We start from the raw sequence: 16,146 nt of genomic DNA, 5'->3' as shown, positions 1-16,146 counted from the left end.
TAAAACAAACATGAAATTTTAAGCTACTCCAATGACTGCATGTTGACAATGTGCCTTTAAATGCAGCTATTTGGAACTGCACCACTGGTGTACTGTGATGGAGGGGCTCTTTGTTCAACTTGCATTGGCTTTGTGTCGCTGCACCATGCAAATCTATATAATATTGTCATGGTTCAGTGCTAGCTGCACCTCTCATTTCTTCCTTTCTCTCTGAGTGCACTCCCTCCAGTTCTTAGGCCTTGAGCCTTTGCCTTCCTGGGTAGAATCCTGTGATGCTACAGCATCCTGTATGGGTGTGTGCCAACCATGATTGCTCAGCAGGTCCAACTGCATTCAGCTCTCTGCCGTTCTTTCCTTCGGGAGCTGTGACCAGTGACGAATAGTGTGTCCCAAAACAGTCTTCTTAAAACAATGTATTGTTTAATCTTAACAGTGGGAGCACAGCGTAACATGAGAAATGGGTTTTTAAAACAATAAATTGTCTGGATGCATATCTGTCTGAGCTAAAGGCCTGTCTTACCCCAGATCCCTCTGACCTCCGAAGTCTGGGTTCACATTTACTCAGAAGCCCTGTCTCTCCCTTGAGAAGTGTGTGACTTTAAACCCTCATGAGTCCTCTGATCTCCCTGCTCCCCTGATAGGGGCTGAGATCTGCCTGGGGAAACCTGTTTAGTGAGGTCTGCATCACAGCCAGTGGCTCCAGCATTGTCCACACAGTGTTTGCTGAAGTGTTATCTGGCCTATTGCCCTCTTCCTACTCACAAGTAAACAGCCTTGTTGGTGAATTAATCCCAAGTACTCATGCAACGAACCCCCTGGCAATAATCAGACAGCTACATAACATATCTAGTGTTTCATAAATTATCACAGGCAGCTCTAATTCTATCACGAATATGCTACATTAGTTTGTCTGTTCACCCGCTCTGTGGGTGCATCACTGCCTCTTACAGGATGCTCAGACGCTCAGGTCTCCCTCTAGTGGCTGTAGCTCAAAGGATACAAGCTATAGGAATGGTCTCTTTAGACCAGTCTCTGATCAGTGTTAGAAACAAACTTCTAGGGAGTGGTCCAGGAAACTGGTATTGCTGATTTCCTCCAGCCCAGAGCTCCCAGAAGTTATACTGGTGTCAGAATGGCAGCCTGCCTCTGATAGCTTTTGCTATTATCTTGTGTCTTCCATATAGGAAGAAAGTGTTGGATTTCTACCAGCGAGCATGTCTCTCAGGCTATTGTTCTGCCTTTGCCTACAAGCCAATGCACTGTGCCTTGTCCTCCCAGCTCAATGGCAAGTGCATAGAACTGGTGCAGGTCCCTGGACAGAGTGCCATCTTCACATCCTGTGACCTTCCTGGGACTACACCCATCAAACAGAGCAGCAGAAGGAACAGCTGGAGCTCTGATGGTATGTCTCTCTCCTCCTCTTGTGGGATGTATTGCTGAGCTGGGTCTCCCATTCCCAATCAGTCTGGAGCTGTAGCAGCTTTGCTCTCCAAAGCAGTGGTTGGAAATTGAGATCTAAGCATTCCCTTAAAGGGAAATAATTACTTACGCTGCTGGCAAGTGTATTTCTATCATAAAGTTACCTAAATTTGTAAGACAATAGTTACACTTGAGGGTAGTCTATTTTATTAAAGCAGGGGACTGAGACTCAGGACTCTTTAAGTTCTGTTCCTGGCTTTGCATCTGTGCAATCTTATGCAAGTTACTTATGCTGGGTTTTTCAAAGGAGTCAGGAAGTGCCTAATTCCCTTTGATTCCTTTGGAAAATTGCGGCGCTAACCCCTATGTGCCTCAGTTCCCCATTCTGTAAAATGAGGTAACATGGTTTCACGTGGGAGTTGGGAGGCATAATTAGCGATTATACAATGTTTCATTGTACAATTTCTCGTGCTACACCAGGATCCTTTACTGCGTACTGCATCGAGGTCACGTTAATCACACCCTGATCTGGTGAAGGAATCCTGTCAGTCTAAATCCTTAACAAGTCATTCTGGAGCCACTGCAGCATCCCTAGAGAGAACGTGTTTGATCCAATTACTTGAGATCAACTCCCCTTCAGTTTCATGGCTGTCAGCTTCCTCCAGACTTGCTGTGTTGTTTAAGCACAGTATGATGTACTTAAAATGCATATGTGTACATCATGCAGCACATGTACTGTGCCCTTCCCACCCCTTTCTTGTAACTGACTAGCATCCTTTATTTTATTTTCTTCCTTCCCATGCTGTGTGTGTTTTTGTGCTGTGTGTGTTTTTGCACTGTGTTCTTGGCGGCATGTTGGGGTGTTTAAAACTCCTTTTGTGACTGTGTATGTTTGGGCAAATGGGTGTCTTTCCACCTGTTCATCTATACATGTGTGTCTGCATGTTTCTGTGCATATGGGTGCCTGTCTCCATGTGGTCATGTCTCGTTATCTGTGTCCGTGTGTGCACGCACGTGTGGGTGTTTGTGTCTCAATGTGATTGCGTGTTGTTTGCATGCCTGAAGAAGGGATCGGGGAAGTGATGGAGAAGGAGGATTGTATCCAGGCTCTGAGTGGTCAGATCTTCATGGGAATGGTCTCATCCCAGTACCAGGCCCGACTTGACATCGTCCGCCTCATTGATGGGCTGGTCAGTGCCTGCATTCGTTTTGTCTACTTTTCCCTGGAAGATGAGCTCAAGAGCAAGGTAGGCTACATCTCGGCTGTATCCCTTTCTGAACTTGCTTGACCCCTGCCTTGACGTTCATCCCCATATAGTCCGAGAGTAACCCTACCGAGCTGCCTAATGGTCTCAATGGCATATGCTGGTCAGGGGGCATCTGTATGTATTGACCCCAAAGCACTGGTCCCTGCATCAGCTCTGTAAAATCTTGTGCACTCTCCCCCAGGTCTTTGCTGAGAAGATGGGTCTTGAGACCGGCTGGAACTGCCACATATCCTTAACGCCCAACGGAGATGTGCCCGGGTCAGAGATTCCTCCCTCCAGTCCCAGCCATGCAGGTTCTTTGCATGATGACCTGAATCAGGGTGAGAGAACTTCCCTCTGGGAAAGGTGGCTGTATGATTCAGAGGCGGGGTGTGTCTGCCTGTAGCTAACGAATGTGGTGTATGGTAAGCAAGATAGGATGCTCTGGTTGGGGTTTACTAACCGGCAGTGGAGTTCAGCTGTGACTCCGTGGCTTCTCGCCACAGCTGCCAGTTAGGGGATGTGACTAGGTGGCTCCCATTGAAGGATGAAACCAGGAATCTGGTAAGGATGAGCTGTCCAGTTTATCCCTTCAGCATATGTATATCACATAGTGAAACCCTGCACTAATAACCCTGAAGAAAATAGGCTGCTGCGGTCTTAGGCAGCCACTCAAATGTTCCTCACTGTTTCCAAGACAGTCCTGTTTAACCTGTACTTAACCCACTAAAACCAGTCCTAACTTCTTAGAACTGTGAGCCCAAACCTGAATGTGCATGACTTGTGTGTGTGAGTACCATGCAGTCATGGTAATTTGGCCACTCACTTGGCCGTTTAGGAATCTAACTGCTGATTTGTGCGCACACTTACTGCAGTTCCATGCACAATCATGGGAGCTGGGTGCGCACACACTTTTGTGCATGTAACTATCATGATTGTGTACGCAATAGCCTACCGTGGAGTTGTTCATTTGCAGTTCCAATTTTTGCTACAGCCTTGATGTAGTTGTTGAGGGCATGTTTGAGCCCAGGTTAACTGACTCAGGCTTGCGCTGTGGGGCTAAAATAGCAATGTAGGTGTTCCTACACAGGCTGGAGTTTGGGCTCTGGAACCCGGTGAAGGGGTGGGTCTCAAAGCCAGAGCAGGAATGTCTACACGGCTATTTTTAGCCTCATAGCGCAAGCCCGAGTCAGTTGACCTGGGCTCTGAGACTCAATGCCACCGGGGTTTGTTTTTTTTGCAATGTTGGACTTATCCTGTGGGTCTGTCTCTTGACTGAAAGTTGCTCTTCTTCCTCACTTTAGATGTGATTTCTCCAATCTCTCCCCAGAAGACAGTGTGAGCAGGGAGAAAGGCGGCAGAGCCAGAAGAGCTATCATGTGTCAAAAGATTAGAGACTAGGCTCATGCATCTGCCTCCGAGCAGATTAGTCATTTAAAAATCTTTTATTTTAAGAGACAGCTGAGTGGGATCTGACTGCAGCTAACCTAGAAAATCAGGGCTTGTGTTTCCAGGCTTCCACAGTTCCACGTGAAGGTGCTGTGTGTGTTGCAGGGGCACATGGCTGGAAACGGTGCAGTGTAGACAAGGCTGTGCTTATTTTTACCGCTGCCTTTCTCTCTGCTTCAGTCTCTCGAGATGATGTGGAGGGCCTGCTGCTGATGGAAGAGGAAGGGCACTTGGATCTCATCAGCTTTCAGCCAACAGACAGCGATATCCCCAGCTTCTTGGAGGACTGCAACAGGGTGAGTGTATCTTTCCTTCTCCATGCCACACTGACTCTCTGGTTAAGAGCAACACCTTGGTGCTTTCCAGGAGCACCACCCTCACGTAAGCCTTGTTTGTTAATTAGTTCGTGTTGTGTCTCTCGATTCTTCCCAGCTTGACATCAAGGACCTGCACAACTCCCAGCACTAAGTAGTTCAGTTTTGTCCCTTTGCATGAGAAGCTTCTTCCCATGAGAAGCTTTAAAGAGTGCTAGGTGATTTAGGAGTTGAGATGACCATACACAGAACTGCCCAGGAGGCTGTGAGGAGAAATGAGGCTTCTTTCTTTCCGTCTGGATTCCCTACCCTTCCTCCTCCAAGTGTGTGTTGGGGGGGAGGGGAGGGAGGAGTTAATGGGTGGTGGTCTGTGCTGGCAGAAAACACTTTTCCCCTCCCCCAATCTTGGGCTGCAGCAGGGGCTCTGTCAGAGCAGATCAATGACTGGGAAATGCTGCTCTTCTGCAGCAGAAGGCCTGATGGCTCACATAAGTCTGGGAGATGGCACGTAGCTTCTACTGGCCTCACAGAGACACAAATTTAAAACCACTCCAGTAGGACGCTATTTAGAAAAAGAAAACTTATCTTTTTAAATTTCAGCTGGGTTGCAGATGAAATACCTGCCCCTTCTCCCCATCTACCCCACAGACACACTAGGAGACAGCAGAGAATCCCAAAGAGCCTGGCTTTCAGACAGGCAAAAACTTGCACAGGGGAAGTAACCTTCTCTCACTGGCTCAGTCTATATCCCCTTCCTCCCCCTGGAGCTATTCCCCTTCCATTCCTTTTTTCATGTTAATTTCTCCCTCCTGCTCCATCAAGCAACATCCCCCCCCCCCCCCCCCATATCCCTGACCAGTCTCTCCCCCTTGTGGGGCAGCCCTTGTGCAAAGTGGTCCCTTTTGCCCAGGAAGGCTAGCTCCAGCAGCCGGGCTAGCCTGACATCCGCTCTTGACTCAGTTGGTTGTCCTGGGCTGGTGTTCCAGGTTGAATTGAAGGATTCAATCTCTTCCTAATGCAGTGTCTGAACTAGTGTTCTGGCTGGATGCTCAAATGCTAGTTAAATCCCTGACCACTGTTGGGTCATGCTGCATCTGCAAAGGGCAAATAGTGAATCATGGGGGAGAGCATGGGCCAATCGGCATGTGAATTGCAAAGTAATGCTTCAGCAGGAGCCGTGTTTTACTCATTTAAGAAAGCCAAGCTCTCTCTACAGTGGACAGCAACTTAAGCCCGATCCTGCAATCGCAGGAATCTCGCCCCACAGAGATTTGAGTGCAGCAGTGGGGGGGGCTGTAATCACCACCTTGATATTAATTTACAATTTTCTCCTGCCACCTTAATCTCTTTCTTCTTCCCCTACAGGCCAAACTTCCTCGAGGGATCCACCAGGTCAGACCTCACCTGCAGAACATTGACAATGTGCCTTTGCTGGTGCCCCTCTTTACGGATTGCACCTCAGAGAGTAAGTGACCGCTGGGCTGGGCCTGTCCCACATATCAGCTGCCAAACATCTTCTCCAGATAGTTGCTGTGGGTCATGAGAGCGTGGAGGGGTGGGGAGACCCTGCAGCAAACTGGGAGGGGGATTTTGGGTGGGTGAGCCTCCATAGCAATCTTATGTGCTGAGGGCCAGATCAATGGGAGTTTTACCATTATCTTGCTATAGTGAGCACAACCCCTAAGAAACTCCCCCTGCTGTTAGCTTTAATAGGAGTTACAGAAATGAGCATCTACAACATACTGCTCATTACTTAATAATAAGTGTTAGCAACCTGCAGAGGAATTTGGAGGCTTTGATCTCCCCTTGCAGTGATCATTTGCTTACATGGCTCAGAAATCACTTCCTAGAAGTCATTTCCTACTATGGCAGTGGTATTAGTGGACTACCTGACTACCACTAGCTTTCTGCATGACTTTGTTTATATCACTTCCCCCTTGGTGCCTTAATTCCTTCATCTGTAAAATGGGGATAATACTCCTTGTGAATGTGGGTAAAGTGACTCAGTCTTGCATGAAAGTTTCTATTTAAATGGGAAATCCTTATTTTAAATTATTTCCCAGACATTTTTTTAACAAGGCCTTTGTGCTCTGCAGCCAAGTCCATGTTAATTGTAAGCTCAAGGAACAGTGCCCCATGCAGGGGAGGCAAAGATTCAAATGGCTCTGGATCAAAATTCCACCCCTTCCCTCCACGGGCAGGTGCATAGGGTACCAGGAGAGCAGTTATTTCTTTCCAAAGGCATAGACTAGCTAGGATTGGATTGCATACACCTGTCCTGAAGTGGCAAGAACATTTAGTGAAGTGAGAGGATGATTTTTGCCTTCCCTTTATTGGAGGCTAGATCATAGAGCTTCCTGGTGGGGGAACACAGTGTGGGAAGAAGAGGGGTTTGTGTGGACAGTTAAAATAAAGCTTCTGAGATCTGTTTTGGAGGGTCTGTTCTTGATGTTGGTTTATAACTCATTGGGGAATTCCTAGTAAATGTGAAGGGCAATATCTTTTAACCTCAGATCATATATTTTTAAGGTCAAAAAGCTGATGGGCTTAGCCTTTGTTGTCTGAAGGACTCAGTTCCAAAGAGCAGTCTTGAGGTGTGTTGATCTGGTAACCTTTAACAGGTTTAACTGTTTGTCTCCAGAAATGAAATCAGGGTGAGAGGAGATTTAAAATGCTGCTGTGCCAGTGTTTTACATGCTACGGTAAGGCATTAAGTCTCCCTTTGTCATTCTCTCGCAGCCATGTGCGAGATGATCAAGATCATGCAGGAGTATGGAGAGGTGACCTGCTGTCTGGGGAGCTCTGCCAACCTGCGGAACAGCTGCCTCTTCCTGCAGAGTGACATCAGGTGGGAAAGCCGGGTCTGGACTTCTCAAACTGGTTGGTTGTTGCGTGGGTGAGGAAATAGCGGCTCGCACTGCTCACAGTTGACGTATTCCATTAGCACCAGCCTTTTTTTTTTTTTTTCTGCCTTGAGAGGTTTTTGAAACCACCTATCTTTGGGTGGGGTGATTGCTCATGTCGCCTGGCAACGATACTAATCAGCTTAGCAGTGTAGCTTAGTTTGTGGGAATAAATTATTTGGAAGGGGAGTTGGACCCACGTTTTTAAAGGTATGTGTGAAAAGCACCTGATCTGCACTATACAAGTCACGCTCGTCTGTGCAAATGTCCATACTTGTGCTCTTGGGAGATGCGTCAGACGCATGTGGGTATTCACCCACGAAAGCTTATGCTCCAATACATCTGTTAGTCTATAAGGTGCCACAGGACTCTTTGTCACTTTTTACAGATCCAGACTAACACGGCCACCCCTCTGATCCTTGGGAGATGTATGCTTACTTTTGCACGTGTGTTTTACAAAAAACTGGGGAGCTTTCTGTGTAAATGCTGCAAACATAGATGCACGTGCTCAGCTGGATGTCTGCATATAAATGTTCTATCTAAATCGAGGCCAGATTTCCGTGTGTTCCAGAGGATATGCACATGTTAAGTATTTGTTGGAGATTGAAGGGATACTTTTTAAAAAGAGCCTAAAGGACTTAGGAGCACCCTGTTTTAAAAACTACAAATACAGGGTAAAATTGACTACAATTGTTTGAAAAATAATAATGTATCTTGTTTTTATATCAATTTTCTTGCCACACCAATTCCTTTCATGCATATGCCGTGATGTCTCCTAGGTAAAATTACAACATTTTATCTACTCCTTTGTTTCTGTAAACTTGTTAAACCTGTGAGAGGCGTTTTTGGCAGTAATGTATCGGTATTACTACCTGTCTGCTTTGCCCAGGTCACGTTGGACATTTATAGTATCAAGGATCATTTCAAGGAGTGCATTGTGCATCACTTGCACATTTTGCAGCCCATTGCATTACCAATGAATAGATGGGCATTACTTCTTGCACTGTGGAATAAAAGATTGACCAAAGATTCCTAGAGCGTCAGGCTTAGTGTGTTAGACTGCATTTGTCATTGGCTGATCTGCCTCTCATCATGAGTCAGATCAATTGTAGACTGAGGCCAAGATGTTTCAGAGGTGACGAGTGATCTTGGGTCATCACATGAGACACCATCTAGGAGCTTGATTTTCAGAAAGTGCTGGGCACCCATCTCTTACAAACCTGGGCCCTCAGATTGGGCCCCCAGAACTGAGGTACCCAAAATCCTTAGTCACTTCTGGAAACCTTGGTGTTAATTGAAAGCAGGTGGGATTTGCTCCTAAATCCATTGGGCGCTTTCGAAACTCCCACAGGGAGCCATAGGTGATGTATTTACGTGTGTAATGTGTGAATATACATGTTATGTACTTGATCCTTAGTGTGCACATAGTTTTCTCCGCATGCGGTGGTGCCTTGCCTTACCATTGCACTGTTGTCTGTGCAGCATAGCGTTGGATCCCCTCTATCCATCCCGCTGCTCCTGGGAGACTTTTGGCTATGCCACAAGCACTAACATGGCACAAGTCTCAGATGACCTTACACCTCTGCAGCTCTCAGGCCAGCTCAACAGCTTGCCCTGCTCCTTATCCTTCCACCAGGAAGAGAGCATCGGTATCATCCGACTTATAGAACAGGTGAGTCTGCTACATTCCCCCATTGGTTCGCCGATGGTCTGTCTATCCATCCAAAACCACAGCCTGACTATAAAGATCTCCAGTCCTAATAATCCTACCTGTCTGTCCCGAAGAGCAAAGCAGGAGTCTTATTTGGCTATTTTAGCAGTGGTGAGGCCTCCCATTCAGCTTCTTTAGCCCCTTTGTGAACTACATCCATAGCACTCTCTGCTGATACCCAGCTGCCCTTTGCTTGGTCAGCATCAAGGAGATATTATTCTACCTGACTTCTCCCTTTCCAGTGAAGCATGTCAGACATGGGAGAGCCAGGCAGTCAGCATGAGAATGTCATAGCAAATAGTCTTGGGTCTATGGTGAGACCTCGCAGTGAGTTCTCTGACGGGTGTAAAAGCTTTGCTATTCAAAGATGCAGCAGGACAATGGGAGGAGGGAGTGCATTGTGGCACCAGGATCCTGACTTTAGTAAAATGAGTAAGGAACGTGCCTATGGAGGTCTCCAGGCAGAAAAGCCTTTACTGCAAAGTTAGCATTAAACCTGGAAAGGCAAAGATGTTTGCAGAGGTTCAGCTCCAGGCTTAATTCTGCACCTACACCCCTACCATCCTCTACAGCTGGGCTGGAGACCCTCTCCCTTGCCCCACACCAAGTTTAACTCCTCTCCCACTCTCCCCATACGGGCCAGAGACTCTGCCTCAACCACCCAAAATATTTCCTGGGAGGTCGAGGTCGTCGCTGCGTGGATGTTCCATGCAAAGTGGGTATAAGCTCCCCTTGGGCTCCTTGCAGCAGGTACCCTCCCAGTGATTGCCCTGTGGGGGCTTGTGCTTCCTTGCAGGCCAGGCATGCGACGTACGGGATCCGCAAGTGTTTCCTCTTCTTGCTGCAGTGCCAGCTGACTCTGGTGGTCATTCAGGTGAGTCCCCGACCCTCGCGGGGCTTAGGGGAGGAAAGCTGGGGGGTATGTGAGGATGTAGCCCAATGGGGTGGGTCAGCCCTGGAAGGGGGTGGGGTTTGGCTTTCTCCAGGGTTTATACATCTCTTATGGTCGGGATCCTGTGTATCCAGTACACTTGTTTCAGTTACGCACATTGCTGATTGAACATAATCCTATTAATGAACACTCTTTTATGAGGGCAGTTACTATGCTAGCCATGATAAGACTCTGGTTGCCTCCTGGCCTAGACTGCTCTTCTGCTTAGGCAGGGTTTTAACTAACCTCCTGCAGGGAATGTTCTTTGGCCCCCTCTTGCCCTGTGTTGTAGCCTGGGGATTTGGGTAGGCACTGCTGTTCCCGGAGAAGGCAGTCTCTAGCCTTTGCCACCATGCAGTCCAGAGCAGCAGGCAGGGCTTTGCAGCGCATCTCCAAAGCAATCCAGATTCTCCAGTATCCAACCTGTCCCTGCGCCTACTGGGGTGGGGCACAGGGAGAAGCAGGTGGGGCTGTGGTTGCTCTCCCAGTCCTGTTGCTGATCGTGCCTTTCTCTGTGGGGGTTCTTTGTTCAGTTCCTGTCCTGCCTGGTGCAGCTGCCGCCCATTCTGAGCACCACGGACATCCTATGGCTCTCCTGTTTCTGTTACCCGCTGCTAAGGTGAGTGAGTTGAGGGCATCTCCCTGGGTACATTTCCCTTTACTGTGGCTTTGCCATCTGCAAAATGGGGCTAATATCTGCCAGTGCCTCTCAGGGACATTGTGAGGGCTAACTGATGTCTGTAAAGGGCTGTGAGCTCCTTGGCTGAAAGGAGAAATGTTGAGAGATTGTTAATGCTCGTCTGTGGCTTGGCTTCGTTAGCCCTGCCCTTTGTTATGGAGCCCTTGTAACAGGCTTCCCCAGATGTTCACCTCAACCTGCTATCATACGTGAAAACTGCAAACTGCCTTGTCCATCCCAGGATTTCCCGTGTGCTCGTGACGGCGTGTTGGTTAACGTGGTAAGGGCACGCCTTTCCTCTTAGTGTGGCTCTGTGCAGAGAGCAGTGGTGCTCATCTCGTGGAGCTGAAGGAGCTGTCTTTGGGGAAAGTTGGAGCTGTAAGGTGTCGGAGAGCTGTCCTGGCACTATGCTGGGAGGTTTAGCGTCACAGTGTCATCGGGACACGAGGTCACACATTGATACGATAGTGTGGGGTCAGGAAATTGTGGTATGGCTGTCTGCTGTGTGGCTGTGACTCTGCAGTGACAATGCTGCTCTGGCAGGGGATGGGATGGATGATCTAAGGGGTGCTTTATTCATCTCTGGCTTCAATGACCCTTTAAATATGCCCTCTCTCCTCCTGTGCTCCTGGGTACTGCAAGGGGATGAGGGATGTTTCTCCTTTCTTCTCTTGCTCCTGTGAGCGAGGAGGCAAGAGGGTGTGATTGTTCTTTATTCCTCCAAGTTCCCCTCCTTGCTGGTAGAGGGCAGGGAGATTTTTGCCTCTTCCAATGTCCTTACAACTTCCCTGGTGGCTGGGAAGGTTGGAGCTGCGCTCAGTGTGGAGAGCACTCATGATCAGGCACAGCCAGAGGGGCTGCAGCTTGAGTATCCCTGATATGACCATTCAGAGTGGCAGCCGTGTTAGTCTGTATCAGCAAAAAGAACAGGAGTACTTGTGGCACCCTAGAGACTAACAAATGTATTTGGGCATAAGCTTTCGTGGGCTAAAACCCACTTCATCGGATGCATGCAGTGGAAAATACAGTAGGAAGATATATATATACCCAGAGAACATGAAAAAATGGGTGTGGCCACACCAACTCTAACGAGGCTAATCAATTAAGGTGGGCTATTATCAGCAGGAGAAAAAAAACTTTTGTGGTGATAATCAGGATGGCCCATTTCAAACAGTTGACAAGAAGGTGTGAGTAACAGTAGGGGGAAAATTAGCATGGGAAATAGTTTTTACTTTGTGTAATGACCCATCCACTCCCAGTCTTTATTCAAGCCTAATTTAATGGTGTCCAGTTTGCAAATTAATTCCAGTTCTGCAGTTTCTCTGAGTCTGTTTTTGAAGTTTTTGTTGTTGGAAAATTGCGACTTTTAGGTCTGTAATTGAGCGACCAGGGAGGATGAACTGTTCTCCGACTGGTTTTTTAATGTTATAATTCTTGACGTCTGATTTGTGTCCATTTATTCTGTTGCGTAGAGACTGTCCGGTTTGGCCAATGTACATGGCAGAGGGGCATTGCTGGCACATGATGGCATATATCACATTGGTAGATGTGCAGGTGAACGAGACTCTGATGGTGTGGCTGATGTGATTAGGTCCTATGATGGTGTCCCTTGAATAGATATGTGGACAGAGTTGGCAACAGGCTTTGTTGCAAGGATAGGTTCCTAGGTTAGTGTTTTTGGTGTGTGGTTGCTGGTGAGTATTTGCTTCAGGTTGTGGGGCTGTCTGTAAGCGAGGACTGGCCTGTCTCCCAAGATCTGTGAGAGTGAGGGATCATCAAGGATCTACAACCTATCCTTAAGTATGATGTGCTGGAGAGGTTTTAGTTGGGGGCTGAAGGTGACGGCTAGTAGCGTTCTGTTACTTTCTTTTTTGGGCCTGTCCTGGAGTAGGTGACTTCTGGGTACTCTTCTGGCTCTGTCAATCTGTTTCTTCACTTCAGCAGGTGGGTATTGTAGTTTTAGGAACTCTTGATAGAGATCTTGTAGGTGTTTGTCTCTGTCTGAGGGATTGGAGCAAATGCGGTTGTATCTTAGAGCTTGGCTATAGACAATGGATCGTGTGATGTGGTCTGGATGAAAGCTGGAGGCATGTAGGTAAGTATAGCGGTCAATAGGTTTCCGGTATAGGGTGGTGGTTATGTGACCATCGCTTATTAGCACTGTAGTGTCCAGGAAGTGGATCTCTTGTGTGGACTGGTCCAGGCTGAGGTTGATGGTGGGATGAAAATTGTTGAAATCATAGTGGAATTCCTCAAGGGCTTCTTTTCCATGGGTCCAGATGATGATGATGTCATCAATGTAGCGCAAGTAGAGTAGGGGCGTTAGGGGATGAGAGCTGAGGAAGGGTTGTTTTAAGTCAGCCATAAAAATGTTGGCATTCTGTGGGGCCATGCGGGTACCCATAGCAGTGCCGCTGACTTGAAGGTATACATTGTCCCCAAATGTGAAATAGTTGTGGGTGAGGACAAAGTCACAAAATTCAGCCACCAGGTTTGCCGTGACATTATTGGGGATACTGTTCCTGATGACTTATAGTCCATCTTGGTGTGGAATGTTGGTGTAGAGGGCTTCTACATCCATAGTGGCCAGGATGGTGTTTTCTGGAAGATCACCAATGGATTGTAGTTTCCTCAGGAAGTCAGTGGTGTCTTGAAGATAGCTAGGAGTGCTGGTAGCGTAGGGCCTGAGGAGAGAGTCTACATAGCCAGACAATCCTGCTGTCAGGGTGCCAATGCCTGAGATGATGTGCCATCCAGGATTTCCAGGTTTATGGATCTTGGATAGCAGATAGAATACCCCTTCTCGGGGTATTTCCCATGCTAATTTCCCCCCTACTGTTACTCAGACCTTCTTGTCAACTGTTTGAAATGGGCCATCCTGATTATCATCACAAAAGTTTTTTTTCTCCTGCTGATAATAGCCCACCTTAATTGATTAGTCTCGTTAGAGTTGGTATGGCAACACCCATTTTTTCATGTTCTCTGTGTGTAGATATATCTTCCTACTGTATTTTCCACTGCATGCATCCGATGAAGTGGGTTTTAGTCCACGAAAGCTTATGCCCAAATCCATTTTTAGTCTCTAAGGTGCCACAAGTACTCCTCCATTCTTTTTGCTGATATGACCATGTATCCCAGTCACTCACCTGGAGGTTAGCTTACCCCTTGCCATTTGAACCTTCCACTTCCTGGATTGCTTGGGGTATAGGGCTAAGAAAATAGAAGTATATTGTCAGAGCACTTTGAGTTTAGCAAACCAAGTGATGCTGTGGAAATGCCCTTTGCGTGGCTGGGGGCCTGGCCGAGGTTTTCCTTGCTAATGCTAGAAGCAGTGAGATTTGCTTCTCCTTTAGTTCTGGTGCTAGGGCTGCTGTTTTGGATGACATGATGTGTGGTTGGAGACGCCATCGGGACTAACCTCTGTCTGTTTCCCCAGTGTCTCTCTTCTGGGCAAGCCCCCCCACAGCTCCGTCATGTCCATGGCAACTGGGAAAAATTTAACCGCCATTCCTAAAAAGGTAGGAAGCGTGTTGGATGGGAACAGCCTGCACTTCCCATCCGAGGTTATCTAGGACTGGGGAGCAGTCACGGGGACTCATGTGCTTTCCAGCTGCCCCGTTTGGACATTCTGTCCCGTTGACTTGACTCACATCATCGCCATCCTTTGATGGCAACAGGATGAAGGGAAGCCCGGGCAGCCTGTGTCCCTTTTGGGGCTGCCAATGTCTTGGCTGGGTCCTGGTGGTGCAGCCCCTTGCTGCTGCCATCGAGGCTGGAGCAGGGGAGACTGTAGAAAGCTGGGGGGAAGGGCTGAAATGGAGTAAATGCCTCTGATTCCAGGCCAGTCTCCTGAATGACTGACTGGCTTTTGCTGCTCCCTGTTTGCAGACTCAGCATTACTTCCTGCTCTGCTTCCTGCTGAAATTCAGCCTGACCATCTGCTCCTGCCTTGTTTGCTTTGGGTTCACGCTGCACGAGTCCTGCAAAGGGATGAACACTACCAGCCTCAACCTCAGCGCCTGCTCCTCCATCATGGTGTACAGGTGAGGAACAGACCCTGCCACAGCACACACCTCATCCTGCCATCCTCCACCCTCCTCCAGCTCCTTGCATTCCCTATGATCCATCTTCGTTTTTCTCTGGGCTGCTTTCCCCTCTCTTTCTCATGGACCCACTTTGCTGGAGCAGCCTCTCAGGTAGTGTACGTCAAACCCTCTTCCTCCAAATAGCCCCCAAACCCCACCAGGTTCTGTGCCACTATCACTGGAGCCTAGCCTGTAAGTTCTCTGGGGCAGGGCCCTGCCGGCATGTTTTACCTGCTGTGTGGCCTGATGTACACTGAAGCTATCTAAATCCTACTGGTGCAGTGTGATCCTGGGCTTCCTGCCTCTGATTCTTAGAACCCCCACTCCCCTACATGGGGAGGAGGCTGGCTCTCCAGCCCCCTGTGCTCCCCATGTCCTACATTGGGAAGGGGCGGTCTCTTACCTATTTCCCCCAGGGCTCCAGGAGGAGAAGCCCATCCCTGTAACTGTACTTGGGGAGCTGAGGCAGCCTGAATCATCAAGCACACCCGTGTCTTTAAGTTTTGTCAGAAGCAATGACTCTGTGACCAATTTAATTTCCCAGCAATGCTGATGGTGCCCCTGACTGGTTTGGAAAGTTTTCCAACGCTCTCCTCTTAGCGCAGAAGCTCACAGCTGGTCTGATTGTTTTGCACACTGGTAAGTCTCTGTTTCCAGTGGATTTGGGTCTCTGTACTATGGGGACTATATGCTTCCTTGGCTTGTATTAGCAGGAGTGTTGTAAGGAAGACACGACAAGTAATTCTTCCACGCTACTCAGCACTGATAAGGCCTCAGCTGGAGTACTGTGTCCAGTTCTGGGCGCCACATTTCAGGAAAGATGTGGACGAATTGGAGAAAGTCCAGAGTAGAGCAACAAAAATGAGTAAAGGTCTAGAAAACATGACCTATGAAGAAAGATTGAAAAAATTGGGTTTGTTTAGTCTGGAGAAGAGAAGACTTAGAGGGGACACGATAACAGTTTTCAAGTACATAAAAGGTTGTTGCAAGGAGGAGGGAGAAAAAATTGTTCTCGTTAACCTCTGCGGACAGGACAAGAAGCAATGGGCTTAAATTGCAGCCAGGGAGGTTTAGGCTGGACATTAGGAAAAGCTTCCTGTCTGGGTAGTTAAGCACTGGAACAAATTGTCTAGGGAGGTTGTGGAATCTCCATCATTGGAGGTTTTTAAGAACAGGTTAGACAAACACCTGTCAGGGGTGGTCTAGTTATGTAGTCCTATCTTGAGTGCAGGGGACTGGATTAGATGACCTATTGAGGTCCCTTCCAGTCGTACACTTCTGTGATTCACTTTCAGCTTCCTCCCGAGCTCCTGACATAGACGGTTGTGCTCCCTGTTAGAACAAGGACAGCCCAACTGAGTGCTAAGTTAGCATCCTGCCAGGCGCCCAAGAACTGCATCTAATCTGA

The 16,146-nt window shown here is 48.0% G+C and overlaps 1 protein-coding gene across 1 annotated transcript in view; it reads left to right on the top strand.

Annotated features, from left to right (window-relative positions):
• Window positions 1-16,146, top strand: part of TMEM94 (transmembrane protein 94) — a 71,838-nt gene that overhangs the window by 53,927 nt on the left and 1,765 nt on the right. Inside the window, exons 17-28 of the mRNA XM_065415590.1 lie at window positions 1,185-1,402; window positions 2,485-2,666; window positions 2,869-3,007; window positions 4,296-4,411; window positions 5,795-5,894; window positions 7,169-7,277; window positions 8,815-9,004; window positions 9,840-9,917; window positions 10,508-10,593; window positions 14,090-14,171; window positions 14,542-14,696; window positions 15,283-15,377. Of these exons, the coding sequence (XP_065271662.1) occupies window positions 1,185-1,402; window positions 2,485-2,666; window positions 2,869-3,007; window positions 4,296-4,411; window positions 5,795-5,894; window positions 7,169-7,277; window positions 8,815-9,004; window positions 9,840-9,917; window positions 10,508-10,593; window positions 14,090-14,171; window positions 14,542-14,696; window positions 15,283-15,377 (1,550 nt within the window). The remainder of the gene's footprint in view (window positions 1-1,184; window positions 1,403-2,484; window positions 2,667-2,868; window positions 3,008-4,295; window positions 4,412-5,794; window positions 5,895-7,168; window positions 7,278-8,814; window positions 9,005-9,839; window positions 9,918-10,507; window positions 10,594-14,089; window positions 14,172-14,541; window positions 14,697-15,282; window positions 15,378-16,146) is intronic.

Source organism: Emys orbicularis, chromosome 13 (genome assembly GCF_028017835.1).
Source record: "Emys orbicularis isolate rEmyOrb1 chromosome 13, rEmyOrb1.hap1, whole genome shotgun sequence".
In the NCBI taxonomy this organism is placed as follows: domain Eukaryota; kingdom Metazoa; phylum Chordata; order Testudines; family Emydidae; genus Emys; species Emys orbicularis.
Note: the sequence above shows the minus strand (reverse complement) of the source record. Positions and strands in the feature narration are given on the sequence as shown.